General features: G+C 42.2%; 1 protein-coding gene across 1 annotated transcript in view; it reads right to left on the bottom strand.

Annotated features, from left to right (window-relative positions):
- Nucleotides 1-16,449, bottom strand: part of LOC106154122 (uncharacterized) — a 33,281-nt gene extending 16,832 nt beyond the window's left edge. The window contains exons 1-7 of the mRNA XM_087018877.1: nucleotides 16,171-16,449; nucleotides 10,315-10,392; nucleotides 8,760-8,906; nucleotides 8,075-8,571; nucleotides 7,470-7,689; nucleotides 1,983-7,090; nucleotides 1,038-1,285 (exon numbers count right to left, since the gene is read on the bottom strand). Coding sequence (XP_086875003.1) covers nucleotides 1,038-1,285; nucleotides 1,983-7,090; nucleotides 7,470-7,689; nucleotides 8,075-8,571; nucleotides 8,760-8,906; nucleotides 10,315-10,392; nucleotides 16,171-16,210 — 6,338 coding nt within the window. The 5' untranslated portion in view covers nucleotides 16,211-16,449. The remainder of the gene's footprint in view (nucleotides 1-1,037; nucleotides 1,286-1,982; nucleotides 7,091-7,469; nucleotides 7,690-8,074; nucleotides 8,572-8,759; nucleotides 8,907-10,314; nucleotides 10,393-16,170) is intronic.
- Between the last annotated feature and the right edge of the window lie 76 nt (nucleotides 16,450-16,525).

The following is a 16,525-nucleotide window of genomic DNA, read 5'->3' as shown; positions in this document are numbered from 1 at the left end:
CAAGTTGTCCAGTCTCTATGTCTCCTGTCTTCCCAGTTCAATCATGGTGGCACCTGTGTGGTCAGCAGATAGTCCACAGCTACTGGTCATTATCTGGACATTACAACAGACACCACTCCTGTTATCTCTTTCTTTTCACTTATCTCACCCTAAAGACCAATTATGCCATGGACATGATGACCTAAGATGTCTGGGGGGAGTGGGATATCTGGTACTTCTCTCTCTGGTCTTTGGTTTGTTCTTTCACTGTGCCAGAATGCACAAGCAATCTATGTACATCTCTACAGGTATATGAGTGTGGTACCTTTCCAAATTGTCTTTCTAATACTTTTATTTGTCATTCATTATTTTAGTCAGGACATAGTCTATGCACCTTAAGTTTTAATCTTGTTGTTAATTTACTCAAAAAGAAAGGGAAACTACCCAAGGATTTTGATAAAAGAGAGAAGTTGATAAAACCGTGGCAGACAGTCTTCTGGGTCTTCCAGAAGACAGGCAGAATTTTTAAGTTTACATTGATGGGCATCTAATTCAATCTGTTAAAAGACAATCAAAATTGGAGGATGGGTCAACAAAGATAATTTGGAAGACTGTCAGAAAGTATTTTCAAATCTGACCCCGTAAAAGACTATGAACTTAGTTTAGCCTGAAAAGCTGAGAAAGACGGCATGAATCCTTTTCTCCCTAAATAGTTTGAAATCCATTGAAAAGGATTTAAAAACCTCAAATTTCCTCATCAGTGAGAAAGAGGGGGGTCACATGAATGTATACATCTGCATATGTACATGTATAAGTGACCATGATACACGGCACAGCAGGACAGGGTAGGTTCAATGAAGTGTGAATAACCATACAATCAATACCATGGGTGAAATTTGTAAAAACTGAAAATCCTGAACACACACATTTGCAATTCCTCATGGCATGTAGACTTTTAAAAAAAGGTCAAAATGAAGAATGAAAATCCTGAAATCGGGCACTGTATAATCCTGAATATCCCCCCCCCCCCCCCCTGTGTAATACACACTGATACTCACTTGGGCATACTCCCAACACTGCTCTCAGATTCCACTCTCTTCCGTGGCCTCTTCACTACTCCAATCTTCCTCTCATGCTGTCTTCCTCGCACATCCTCATCCTCACGCTCCTCATCAATGAGGAGACCATCGCAGTCACTGGAGTCCTCGTCTTCCTCCTCCTCGTCACTCTCATCATCCTCGTCATTGTCTGTACCGTCCTCATCTGAACCATTCTCCTCTTCAATGATTTTACTTTCTTTGGAAATCTGAAAAATTAAAAAAAAAATGAACATGTGGTCTTTTTTTGTTCTTCGTGATCCAAAAGTTTTCAGCAAAAACACATTTCCCTTAGTTCAGTTTTGAGTTCTAAAGAGTTTTCAATTTAGGTAACATCACAATAAAGGACTAAGTGCATAGTTTCATGACCTTTAGGAAACAAAGCTGGAGCAAAATTGCTAACCCTAAACTTGAAATCAAATCCCCCAATAGACTCTGAAAAATGGGTCAAAGGATATATCCAAGGAAAATGAAAACCTCCACAAATGATTTCAGATCGGACTTCTTCAGTAACTTTTTCCATGTTTTCATCAAGGAGATATTTCACCTTAATTTTCCTAACATTTTTATGAGTGCCACACCCACACAAATGCACTAACTGGCCCTAAAACCTAGCAGGTTCAAGTTGTGATTATTTTAAGACTTTACATTAAAGAGTGGTAAAGGTCTCTAGAGTCTGCAATATGGGGGCATAATGGTGACTTAAGAAATCCTTTGCACAGGACCCTTGAGAGTACAATACACTGTGATATGGACATAGAGCTACATCAAAATGTAAATTACAATTCACCTAGATGTGTTGTTCAAAAGGAAAAATTCATTTAAAAAACATAAGTGTCCAGTGTGAGACTTAATATATTTTGTCTTTAGATTAGTACTATGTTGTATAAGGAAACTGTTACTGACCTCAATCTGTTTGGCCAGTGCCCTGGGGTCAATCTGGGAGTCGTCCACGGTGACGGGGACAGGGACAATGCCCAGCTCCATGCACTTCTTATGGTGTGTCTTAGACTTCATGTGTTTGGTCAGGTTCCCCTTGGTCTTGAACGAGAAGTTGCAATGGCGGCAGTGATAGGGACGGAAATCTGTGTGCGTCCGAATATGCTTCTTCAGCATGCTGGGTTTCTTGCAGCGAATTCCGCACTCTTCGCACACATATTTCCCTCTGCCTCTCCCCCTGATGTACACATACTCCTCCTTGGACACGTAGCCGCCAGTGAATGACTTGTTGGAGCTAGCAGGGGTCAGGGTCATGTCAAGGTCACCAGAATGGCCAGAATGTCCACTACTGAGGCTTTGTGATGAGGACTCTGAAGTCTCTGATTTGACAGGTGTAGTGACCTCCATCTTAATTTCAACTGTATCGCCAGTGGAATCTCTGCCAGTGTCAAAATCTCCATTTCTCTTCACAGACGTTTCAGTAGTCACAGCCTTTACCAGCTTATCTTGCTGAAGTGTCTCCCCCTGGTTTTCAGGCTGAGTTTTATGTGGATCCACGGTTTGTGGAGTCAGTTGACTGTGCTGTGACAGTGTCTCCACCTGTTGTGTCATCTCCTCTCTCTGCTTGCTGTAGAAGTTCCAGTAACTGGAATGTGTTAGCAACCCCTTCTTTGGTTCTGACAGTGCAGATATCATGAAAGTCGGAGTGGAGATAATCCACTGACGTGAGTCATATAAAGCAAGCATTTGAGCAGTAGTGAGGCCTGCAGGGATAGGATTGATGGAGGCCGTCTGCCAGTTGGAATACATGGATATTTTCTTATGTCCCTGTTTCACGTACATTGGTTGTGGTCGCTGTACGCAGCAGAAGCTGGTGTGTGTGTCTGCCCGCAGACTGGGGTAACTGTGACCCAGTAACACAAGAAGTAAGTTAGCAGCCTGTGGAGATGACTTCTTGGGGCTGTCTTCTCCACAGGTGCCCTCTGTTGGTGACCTTATCACTGACCTCTGACCTGATGTGGTGCCCTCTACTGGTGACATCTGACCTGTCACTGGGGTAGTAGGAGTAACTGGGGTGCCCGCGTTAGAAATCTTCACAGGTGACCTTTGACCTGTAATTGGTGACTTCTGACCTGTCACCTGTGACCTCTGACCTGCAGCGGCTCCTGGAGACAGAGAATGTAATTCTGCTGTTGCTGAATCAGGGCGCCATCGTGCACGGCCTATAGGCGGCATCATCATAGCTTGGGGTAGCAATGGGGGATGAGCCACAGGCGTCGTTAGAGGAAGTGCAGGAAACGACAACTGGTTGCCGCTATTTGTCGCAATGTTTAAAGAACTCATGTTAGGAGATGAAGAGACAGATCTCACAGAAGTGCTCTCACCGCCCTGTACTAACCGTCCAGCACGGAGGGGCATGAGCCCTGCCTGAGCCAGAGGAATCATGGGACTGGCCACCTGGGACACACTGTTCAGTCTCCGTCTCTGTGAAGACAGTGGACCTGCACTGACCAGAATGGAGTCTGTAATAGAATCATCTCTGCTGTCAGTCCCTGGGCAATGTTTACTGCGGCTATGTTCTATGACCTTAGTTAATCTTGTATTGTCACTAGTATTGCCCTTGTTACCATCTGAAGTTACTGAATCAGAAGAAAATGACAATGGAAGGGTTTTTGAACCATGTCCCATTAAAGATGACACTGCATGTATCTTTGGTGCCTCAGGTGGCAGTGGACATGTCAAGGTACTGACAACTTTGGTTGGTGTTGGAGTATTATTGGCACTTTTATCACCTTCTTGTGATAGCATTCTTTCAACACTCATCGACCTTCGCATTAAAAGTTTTCCCTTCAACCTAAGCTTCCACAGAGCTTGTGGAGTCCCTTCTCCCGTGTTGGGTGTAACAGGAGAGCTTGTGTTACTTGCTATCCCAGCATCCCTTGCAACCTGTGCCAGTGCTATATTAAGCGGCGGAGGACGTGTCCCTTCTTTGGAATCCTGGCGCGCTATTGTAGCTGTGACACCTGTAGTGTCCACCGACTTTATAACACATCCCTGACCTTCACCTTGAACATAGGACTGCCCAATCAGATTCACACCACACCCGCCACTAGAGGGAGCCACTGATATCTGTAATGGCCCATTTATTTTATTTCCATCCTTGTCCTTTGGTTTATTCTTAGAACCTTTAGGTCTTCCCTTTTTCCTGGGTGCACTTCCATCGGCAACACCAGAATCCTCACCAGATGGCACTGCTGTGGTACTGGTGGCTGATGCTGCAGGTGCCGAGGTAGACACAGGGGGTACGATGCCCTGAGTTGGAGTAATTTCTGGAAAAAACCGTTGAATTATTGCCCTTTCTCTGGCCACCCTCTGTTCAGAGGCAAGAGTGGCATCTCTCCCTTGTTCTCCCAAACTCACAAGTCCCATGCTCCCAGGAATGCCGCCATCTTGGGGCATGCTGGCACCTGTGCAGTAGTTGCCTCGGTGCATGGCCAGGGTCTCTGGCTTACGGAATGAAGTGTTGCAGCCTGTGCAGTGATAGGGCCCAAAGCTGTCCAGAGGGGTGTGTACTCCACTGCTGGTCACGTCCTCCCCCAATGGCTGGACTGGCACTGTGGTACCACTCTGCCGTATGCTGGACGCCACCCAATGGGCCGCCGTGTTCCTGCCCTTGAGAAGAAGGTCCTTGATAACACTCCCCTGTGAAGGGTCTGGACTCATAACACCACCACCACCACCACCACCACTGGTGACTACAGAGTCAGAATTATTAGAAGAACTCACACTGACAGCGACTGAAACTGGGTGATGCTGCTCTGACACATGACCTTGAACATGGCTGGGGCATATAACTTGTGGTTTTGTCATCTGACCTTTCCTTAGTGAATCTGGAGTAACCTGAATCTGGGTCATCACTTGACTTTGACACGATTCAGCCATGAAATGACCTTGGGCTTCAGTATTCATATTTTGACCTTGACCTTGTCCTAGTGCACTCTTGGCTGTCTGTAACAGAGCAGGAGTGACCAATCCTGGCTGAGCTATCATTGAGCTTAGGAGAGATGGGGATCCTGCTGCCTGCTTGGTTAAATACACACTCGCAGAAGGAAGAACTGTTGATTGACACTCGGATAATGAAGACAGCCGTCCTCCCACCTGACTAATCACTACATTGGTCCCTTCTGATTGGTTAGCTGACACCACGCCTCCTCCTGATTGGCTGGTTGATGCCACACCCCCTCCTGATTGGCAGGATACCACAGATTTCCCCAGTTTAATCTGAATTTTGATCTCCTGTGGCGTTGTGGAGAGAACATCAGATGTGTGTGTCTCAGCGCCACTCCTGCCTGCAGTCTCCATAGTCTGGAGGAGGTTCTGCTGTATCTGTTGAGGATCCAGCAAACTGGGCACTCCATGAGAATGCTTGCCTTGAGGGTCAGGTTGACCCAGTTTGTCCGGAGGTCGCCCCAAGGCCCCGCCCACCCCTAAAAAATGATGTGGTTCCAGGGTTTGGGGAGGGTTTCCAGTGGGAGGTTTAACTATTGGGGCACTGGGTGCTGTGGTGCCGTTTGAGGAAGGTGGAATGTGAGTTGGTGTATTTAGACTCAGGGGGTGTGTCCCTGGCTGTATGTGGACCACCCTGGGGGAGCCCGCCCCAGCCATCTGACTGGAAGTAGACACTGAGAGAGGATGAGCCCCTCCCTGCAGCTGTAACACCCTGGGGGAACTAGACCCCAGGGGGGTGGACCCCCCACTTTTAGACACACTATTTTGTCGGGATATCTTTGGGCGTGGCCCTTCCACCATTGGTTGGTTAACAATCTCCTGATTGGCAGCCATAAGCTGAGTAATTCGCTCGCTGAGCATTTCAGGGGTCATGTTTTTGTGGTCCACCGGCCTTGAAGCTTTAGGGTCCTTACTGGCTGCAGGCAGGATCTCTGTGATCTGAGACTCTGACACAGCATATGTGGTGTCAAGATTGGACTCTGGTAATGAAGAACTGGAGTCTTGTCTGATTGTGTTAGAGGAGTCCTGCCTGATTGTGTTGGGTGTGCTTCTGCCACTCCCCCCACTTCCTGGTTTTTGAGCAACTTGAATTGTGACTTTCACAGTTTTATCTGGTAATGTTTCCACTGAACTTGTGAGCAATTTCTCGGCAGCTTTCTCCCCACTGTCAAGTCCTCCTGCAGCAGTGGGCTGACTTATTAAATGTTCAGAGTTCCCCATACTGTTCACAGAGTCATTCTCATATTTCAAAAAAGTTTTTTCAATTTTCTGATAATTTGTCCCACCTGCACTCTGTGGGATATACACATTATACTGCATCTCCAGACCTTCACCAGATGGCAGTGCATTTGCCAAGACAGTCTGGGGTGAAGGTTTTCCAGGGTTCACAATGTCATAGTACTGCCTCTCTGTCATGACCACGCGGGTGGACAGAGATGGGTTGTTAGAGTTTGTAAGCTTTACCTCTGACCTTTGACCAGTCAAAGTGTCGTTTCCAGGCTTGTGACCTGACATAACTTCATTTCCCTGACTGGACAAACTCCGCCCCAGCGGAATGCTCTGCTGTGTTCCTGCTGCGGCGGCAACTGCGGCCCTGTGTTGCTGAATCATCTGCTGCAGCCTCTCTTTGGCACTGGTTTCCACGGTGACACCTGATGTCAGCCCAGAAACTCTTGTCTCTGATATCGAAGTCTCACTGGTTGTGCTGGTATCCAGGCTATCATCTCCGGCGGAGTCACCTTCAGAATCACTCTCCACTTCATCACTCTCTATGTTGTCATCCTCCATGTTGTCTCCATCCTCTAATTTCATCCCGTCTCCAGACGGAGGAGCATTGCCTGCTTTGACCAGGTGTGAGCGGGACTTGCAGTGCTTGTAGAGGTTACTTTTTGTCTTGAAGGAGAAGCCACACGGCACACAAGGGTATGGTCTCTCTCCTGTGTGTGCCCGGATATGTTTCTGTAGCACACTGGGTTTGGCACATCCGCGGCCACAGTATGGACAGATATGTTTACCTGGTTTGGGAGGGTGCTTTCTCTTCCTGCCTGGCCCTATCCTGGGCGTCTCTGGGAAAGGAAGAAATGAAAGTCTTACAGTGAATCAGACATGATTTTATTTGCAGGGTGGTCCATAAGAAAAGAGTGATTTTACTTTCCACCTCAATTTTGAATAGGTCATTTTTTATAGACCACCCTGTGGCTGACAATGCCAGGAATCTGAATTCTTATCTCTGTTTAAGAACCATATAATGATAACTTATGTTAAGTAAACTTCCGTCTTTAGAATCTGTAAAACACTTCCACAGTGCTTCATTTAGTAGACAATGTCAGGAATATGAACTCTTTCCTACACACACAGATTCCCATCCATCACTGTGCTGCTTGTGACAAATTAAGAGCTTATTCTCGGCAGTGTAAAAGTCACATATCATCATAGACTAGTTACCTAGAGCTGGCGGGAGACCAGGGCCAGGAGACTGCCCTAGGGGGACCATGGGCCTGATCCCTATGATGTCATTCCTTGGGTGTCCAGGGGGAGCCAAAGGGGTCCCTGGCTCATCTGCAGTGTGTTTGGTGTAGATCAGCTTCAGCCCCTGCTGTTCCAGGGTCTCTGACTTCAGCTCGTATTTCTCTACGCCTCTTTCTCCTGTCTGTATTTTTACAACCTAGAAAAATGTAATATTGAAAATATGGTTTTAAGTGTGTCTAAAACTGTAGTGTAAGACCTGCAACCCATGGCTGCTCTTTTAAGACAAATATGCTTCAAAACATGAACTGTATCAGCAATGACAATATTGACAAAACAGCCAACATACATACATATATGCTTTTAAAATAGAAGTTCTTATAGTAATTCACAATCCTGACAAGCTCATCATATATTTGTACTACACATGATACGAAATAATGACCAAAGATCTAAGTGGGTCAGTACAAAAAAATCCTTAAATCCAGGAATCCTTTGACTTAGAGTATCCCAAATCTAGGATCCTTAAAGTACCCTGGACATTTAGTCTCAGGGTCATTCTACTGGACAAGGGTCACTCTTACCTGCTGGACGCTGGTGGACACTGGAGGGGGCATGGTGGCCGGAATGCTGGAGTTGGTGGATGCTGCGTCCACAATCAACTTGGCCTGAATGGCACTGACCACTGGTCTCTGGTTCATCAGAGGGTTGGCCGCTTGACCAGCGACTCTTTTGGCAATAGAACCACTCACTTGTTGCAGCTGAGAGGGCTGCTGGCTGACAGATTGTGTTAGTTGAGCTGGTTGTGCTGGCTGTGCTCCTAATGCTGATTGCGTTTGTTGAGCCCCACCTTGAGCAGGAGATTGTGTAGCTGGTTGAGACTGTGGTGAGGAGTCAGTCTGAATGTCCTGGCTTTGTTTCACTTTCTGTAGCTCGGATCCTGTAACCTCCAGCAGGGCTTCCAGTGACAGGTTCCTCTTTTCCAGACTGCCTGGGGAGGGGGCCTTCCCTTTTCTGCTTGGTCGAACCCGCTTTCCATCACTCTTAGGGGGTCTTCCTTTCTTTGGCAGGGTGGGAACAACTGAAAATGTTTTAAGAACTACTTTCACAAAACATTAAAGAAGTATTGCCACTTACTCTCACAAAGACAATGAAATATTAGTTTCAATCATTTCAAGCAATTTTTACTACAATGAAGACCAACATAAACTTTCAGGAATACTATGACTGTGACAGCTCCATTTGAAGAGTCACTGGCTAAACACTGACCTTTCACTGCCTGACACCCATCTTCAGCTAGGTATACTACAGAGGTTGCCTTGGTGACAGGACTTTCTTCTATTACATCTGCATCACCTGGTGTGACAGCCTTTTCTGTTTCTTTCTTCACAGCTCTTCTTCTCCTGGTTCCCATACCTAACACAGACAATGTTCAATCGTAAATACAATGTTTCCACATCATCTGTCTTTGTCATGTTTTTTCAAATTTTAATTTTACTTCTATTTCTTTAAAAGTCTATCAGAACAAAGAAATAAATAAATCATTAAATTAATTAATTAATATTTTTAAAAAAATAAAATAAACTGCCTGTTAACTGAAAAGCTCAATCTTAAAATGCAATGATTTCTAAATGGTTGTCTTTTTCATCTCAGAAAACTACTCTTTCAATCTACCGAACGCCAAACTTTATGTACTACAATCTACATGGATTTTTTTAAATATTTAATATTCAACATCCATTCCAATAGCATCATTAAACTAGAGGATCAGAGAGGCGATACCGCCTCCGAATATTGTACCACCAGCTGGAGCAAGTGCATTCGTATAGACCCCCACATACACAAAATAAGGGACACAGCCACCAGTTTTTTGCTTGACAAGCTGTAAAAATGCAATCAACAAGAATTTTCAAAATATGCAAAAAAATATATCAAAAGTTCATCAAAAGGTAGGTGAAAGGTCAATTTCACAGTAAGATTGCCAGTATATGACTTCCTATTCAACTTCAAAAGTAACTTTAGACCTATCTCTGCCAGTTTGGGAGATAAAAGGGAAGCAAAATTTGCAAAGTTCAGTTCATGGTGAAAAGTAGGTCAAAGGTCAATTTTAAGGTCACATTAAGATTGCCAGTGTATGGCTTCCTATTCAACTTCAATAGTAACTATGGACCTATCTCTGCCAGTTTTGGAGATAAAAGGGAAGCAAAATTTGCAAAGTTCAGTTCATGGTGAAAAGTAGGTCAAAGGTCAATTTCAAGGTCACATTTAGATTGCCAGTATATGACTTCCTATTCAAATTCAATAGTAACTATGGACCTATCTCTGCCAGTTTTGGAGATAAAAGGGAAACAAAATTTGCAAAGGTTAGTTCATGGTGAAAAGTAGGTCAAAGGTCAATTTCAAGGTCACATTTAGATTGCCAGTATATGACTTCCTATTCAAGTCCAATAGTAACTATGGACCTATCTCTGCCAGTTTTGGATATGAAAGGGAAGCAAAATATGCAAAGTTTAGTTCATGGTGAAAAGTAGTCAGGCGGCTCAGTCCAAATTTTATCCAGAATTGTGCAAAAGATGATAACAGCATGAAATTTTCCACGATGAATGACCATTGGGGGTTTGTCAACCCCCTGATCCAAAATAGATGAACACCCAATGGTTATTCATCGGGGAAAGTTTCATGCTTTTATCATCTATTGCACAATTCTGGATACGCTGGTGGTACAATTATTATAAGATGAAACTAAATCAACTGGGACACAAAGCAAAATGGCACAAAATGTTGCCCACATTTATCTGTTTTATTTATCTATTTATTTTATTACCTGAAGTGACCTCTGTCTTGCTGACCTTTGACCCGGGGCCTTCCAGGTCAACCTGACCTTGGACATCTGAGTCAGACTCTGAAATGTAATAAAAAACACCGTATTTTTCTTTTCTTATTCATAGAATTACAGCCAGGGTCTTTTAGATATGTTGCTGGCAACAGTGTAACTTCATAACAGCATATAAATGTTATTTCTATGTTGTGTTTTTAACATACAGTATGGAGAATCAATGAGAGATATTATCAAAAGATAATGAATACTTCTCAACCAGCTGAAAAATTAAAAGCAGGCCTTTATTGCTTCAAAAATGGATCTTAGTTCGAGAATGAATATCATTAAATAAGATCCTGGTGTCAATGTTTTCATTTTATTCCTTCTGAAATGTACAAGAACACACTTCAATCTTTTGGTGAACCGTTATGCATTTAAAACTCAATAATTTAATCAGAACTGGTGTAAAACATCAAATTCGATTGCAGGGGCAGGTTGAGCAACTGACTTAGGAGTAGACAATTTTTTTTCTTATTTTAATTCTAACTTATGACAAGAATAACAGAGCTGTTATAGTGGACAAATACTAGTACACCTATTAAATAGTGACTGGGGGCATAAATCACATCTTGACATGAGGTTGTCTGTATTGTCTCTACTCTTTCATGCTGTCAAGGGTTTGCTGAGGATATAAATGACAGCTGTCTCTTAGCAGTGTGGCAGTAAACAAATATAGATATATGGGATAACTACCTCTACATAAATTATTAGAACTTATCATTCACATACAGTATATCCATCTGTCACTGTGGAAGTGTGGACTCCATTATAAGCCCTTAGTTCACATGTCTTAAAGATATTGTCAGGTGCCAATGGGGGTAGTCTTCTGCAATCATATATATTGATGATAATATGTATATTCTATTCTAGTGACATGGGCACCCCCCCCCCCCTCACTACATATGCACTGCACAAATAGACCCATGACTCACAGGGCAGCTGTAATTATAATCACAGGTGTGGGCACTAAGCAACACATTAAACCTTTGCTGTGTATCCAACCTCTGACCTTCAGAGTAACAGTATATCACAATATTAACAATAAACTCCCTTGCTGTGTATCAAACACACCCTCTGACCTTCAGGGTGACAGTTTATCTCAATCACAATCATAACACGAGGCTCAGAGAGGCGTAACTGCCCGCAGGTTATGCACCACCCACTATAGTTTAGGCACAGAAATATAGCTACAGGTTCTATCGAGTTTTCGATTTTAGCAAGATATCTGACATAACTGTGAAAATGTACCTTCTGACCTCAAATTGAAGAATACAAGGGAAACCTTAGATATGACTGTATACCATTTCATTCATGCATGCTTCTCTTTAAGTTTATAAAATGCAGTCAAAATAAGATCATTTTTAGCAAATATAAATGCAAAAACCATACTTGACCTTGAAATCTGGATCAAAGGTCAAACCAAAAGGTCAGATCTGAATTCTACCCATAAGACTTCTTTTTCCACTTCTGTAGTAACTATACTGACTTTAAAGGGATAAAAACTCTTTGTTTTGGCCAAAAAATGAATTTTCCTGGAGTAAACAACAATTTTCCCATACTTACCAATGCTTAATGAATCCATTTTTACATTCTAAGTTAGTCCCTGTTTTTTTTCTAAAAAGTTTCGTTTTTTGTTAAAATCTCTTAAGAGATTTTAACAGAGTACAGCCATCAATGGAAGTCACTTGATCTGAAGACAAGCTCAGATATCAGAATAATAGCTATAACTGCTGTTTTTGTGGTACAACACAATATATTATATTTCTATGAGTTGTTCACAATGTTTTTATTGTAAAATAAAGATATCATACGAAGAGTTATTATCCCTTTAACTTCAGGTAATTTTGAAAGTCTCTTACAAACATGCACTGCTTTGATCATCACATACAAATGCAAAGATCAACCCCAAAATCTGATTGAATTAAGCTGAGATCATATGGGGCCCCCTGAAGTGACTGAAAGGCCCCTGTGGTGTATAACGAATAGCACTGAGAAGGCTTTGTATCAGGCAGATGAGGCAGGGCAAGTGCCAGGTAAAATCCAAGGTACCTCCAGCGTTCCCCCCCCCCCCCAGTAGTACAGCTATCTCCATCGCTAGTCTAGCTCCTTCAGCAAGACTGAAAATTGTAATCATAAGCCATTTTTAATATTTAGCACAATTCATTCCTGTACCATTGATTTTCCCTGCATACAGTGTGCAAACCAGGAGCTCTTCCTGTTAGTCTGCTAGAAAATCAATTCACAATACCCTGGATGTGTTGATTTGAGGAAAATGATGCTCTGGATTGGTCACTGGATAAATAATTGTAAAGGTTTGGATAAATAATTGTAAAGGTAAAGTTTTGAACAGACAGTCGGCTTACTTAGACACGTATGGTTACATCATTGTAAACAGGACACTATTCAGGGGTGAATCCATACACAGATTTTTTGACAGTGAGTCTTCCAAAATGTTCCCCATTATGCACCATCCTCCATTTTTGACAGTCTTCCCACAGAGAAAATTAGATGTCCATCAATGTAAACTTAAAAAAATTTTGACCATCTTTTGCAAGACTCGGAAAACGGCTTCTGCTTTCTATAGCAAGGCATTGTAATCACGACGGTGCTTACACAGCATGAATCGACCGTGATCAAAGCAAGCCCCATCTCTGTCTAGTGCCTTTTTAATAATTTTCCCTATAATTTCTACATCATGAATCAGGACTGTTGAGTAAACTCTGCTTCCATCAGACATGAGCCTTGTTAAAAAAAAAAAAAAAAAAAAAATTCTGAACATTTGTCTCTCCTCCCCAAAACTTTTATTGCAGATCTTGACAAATCTCAGGAACCATCAGAAATGAATTAAAAAATGCGAAATTCTGCATTTCCACGGAAAAAGCTCATCTCTGCTACCACAGCAATAAGCTCCACTGTTATGTCATTGTATTTGCTGTGTAGGGATGCATTCACAATGAAGCTATCAGACTAGATAGATCGATCCAACTCTGTGGGGAACTCTCACTGAATGCAATCAGAATGACACACCTCCACAAGCAGCTGGGGGGGGGGATTAACTTTAGGCTGTATTCCCAGAGCTTTTAGAACAATCTATCCCCGCGGGAAGTCTCACTGGATTACTGTCAGATAATCCGGCTTAAATGTCCATCCCGCCTACTACAAGCTGTAAGGGGGTAATTAACTTTCGTGTCCGCCCGGCTGACAGCTATTTAGCGTGAACCCCCAGGGAGTGAGGTCGATCTAAATTAGATCGATCTAATCTCTGGAAATGGGGTCTTAGTGTGCTGCTGAAGTCCCTGCACAGTTGGATCAATCAAGCTAGTACAACAGTGTCATTGTGCATGGATGGTCAGCTCTAATCAGTGTGGTAATATACTTCATAGAGATAATAGTCTCACTGCCTGTAACATGGCCAAATTGTTGGTGGATGTCTCGGGTGATTTAACAAGTCATAAAATGTTTACTAGTATTAAGGTGTTAACAAGTCATTTAGTCAAACTGTAGACAGATGTTCTAGATAGCATATATTTTAACAAGTAGATACAAATGGGCTTACTACAGTGTACAAATCACACAACGACGCAGAACTTAACGTTTCCAGAAATCAACTACAAACTGACTGATCTCCATATTTATTTCTCTGGATGGAATCTCTCATGACAGCTTGTGTAAATCAGCCCAGGGTACACCTGACTTAACTCTAATGAACATATGATACAATATCTTTCTCTTTACATACTAATAAACTAGATGAAACACAATCACTAATTTAAGTACATCAACGGGAGTTCTACAGCAAGAGATACTGAAAACAATTGGGATAAATGCAAGAAGAGACCTTTAAACACAGTTAAGCTGAAGCTGATTTTAACTTAAATTAAGATGGGAACCTATGACAGAAATTATTCAATCCTTTTAAAGCTCAAAGCATCCTGCAGAACTTGATAACAGTTTATTTTTAGATCCACTTTATATGATTTTAACTTGGACACCTAAACAATTTTACCAAATTTTGAAATAATTTAATTAACAATAGGACGTTTCTAAAAAGTAAGTTTGCTATGAAATCAGGATTATGATATGCTAAAAAAAAAAAGAAGATTATTCTTCTAAAACTAGGAGTACTAGTACTAGCAAGTGCTTTAATATTGATGGCAGCGTGGAGTTGAATGGTCCCAAATCAATAGTGAAATTCTACCTCTGATTCACTCTCATAACTTTATATCTCTTCCTTGACCTGTACTATGATGTTATACCCAGTCAGTCTGCCTGTGAGATAATCAATTACACCACACAGAGTGTGCAGTCTGGGAGATGTTAGATGTTCCATCTCCAATATTGAAGGCTGAAGTTTGCTTTATGTAGGTTAATGCTGAAATTGCACCTGGTGTTTTATTTTCTGCTTAGTCATTGGATTTCATCAAAAAAGAATCCCTGTCCTAGGCAAAATGGCCGATTCAGCCCCCCCCCCCTCTAAAATAATTTTTTTTAAAAATTCACTGAGACACAATGAAATATGTTCCATGTAATCATTACTGCAAAAAGTTTTTAAGAAAATTAAAATATTTAATTTTTTAAATACTCAAAGATATATTTGCAATAAGACAAAGGAAAAAAAGAGCAGTCCAGGATCCCTGAGAGTAAAACATGCCCAAAAAGTAAAACCACTTCTCTTCACGATAAACTGGGAGTTTTTGTGTCACTGATCTTATTCTAAATATAGCTGCTGACTCCATTGTTAGTGGTGGTGAAGAATGACAACCTTTGGATTAGAAAAACCACAGCTACACTGAAGATCGAGGAGTCCATTAGAAGGAGTAGATTCCTACCTCTATACTTGAACTGTGATTCCCCTCTGTAGCAAATTCTAGTTTTTATAATAAATTGATGAACTAAATCATACTAATGATGTTGACAAAACTACTCACAATAATAAAACTGTCACAAATGGTTTGACAAATCTTGTCAAAAGTGTTAATCATTTGAGATTGTTTACTAGTAAATTGTAAATAATATGAAAATGGCTCAGATGGATACCACACAGTGTGAGACATATATGAGGTATTTCCCTAAATAAACATCCTGCAACAGGATAAAGTGATAATATTGTCCTAGAGCTCCGTATTTAAAGCGAGAACCAAAGTAAACATTCAGACTTTGACCCCCGTCTGTGTTATGAAATGCGCACATTAGAAGGTCAAAACATTCCTCACGCCAAACAACAATGTCACTGGTGATCAAGCCATGTTATACTGGAACAAATGTCCATGTTAATAAAACTGTCATTATCGAATGATGACATTGTCACACAATCGCACTAAATATCGACGTGATTAGAACAGGAAAACATTTGAACAACCCATCACCCCTATCCAGATCGGCGTGGTGGACCCGTCCATGGGCTCGCCATATTTGTCATCAAAATCTCGAGATTCCCCCAAACATACGTCCTATTTTCTCTCTATTTCTGCGGTGTAATAATACGACATGAAGTCGGAATTATCACCTTTGAACTAATCTTCTTAAAATAATAAATTAGCCCAGGTTAAGAATATGGAAGAGGAAGAAGGGGCGCGTGAGGGAATCCTTGCGCGAAAAACCCTGCATACAAATGAGGATCCCCTCACGGAGGAGAATCCCAAAAGGCCAACCCACCCAAACCGACTGGAATGTCGGCCAATGCGCTTCCCAAGAACAACATCTATCTTATCAGAAATATCCTCGCATATCTACAGATGACAGGGATACTGACAATAAAAATGTCGAATGACGAAGACATATTTTATGCGAATATTCACTTACTTTTGCTGGACTGGGGAAACACGGCTTTTCGACGTGGCATCGCGCTCAAGGGGTGTTGTTTTGCCTCGAAAAGTCGACAAAAATCGCTGTATCTATATCTGTTAACAATGTTTGTAACACAAAGGATATCCTATCTTCACATTGGTACACCTTTTGTGGGGAAACGCCGGTGTTTTGGTCGAGTAATCCTGGGGAATTCTTCTGTACCGTTCAGGGGAATTTCTTCTTCGACAAAGCAATCCTCCATGACGTCATGGACTACCGCGTAATTCGCCCCCATATCGAGGCCATGACGGAGATCCCAGCCGCAGCGCAGACTTATGGCGGGGGAAAAATAAATACGCTTGTATAAAAC

Source organism: Lingula anatina, chromosome 8 (genome assembly GCF_051362555.1).
Source record: "Lingula anatina isolate TDL-2025a chromosome 8, LinAna3.0, whole genome shotgun sequence".
In the NCBI taxonomy this organism is placed as follows: Eukaryota; Metazoa; Brachiopoda; class Lingulata; order Lingulida; family Lingulidae; genus Lingula; species Lingula anatina.
This window is presented reverse-complemented; position numbering and strand designations above follow the sequence as displayed.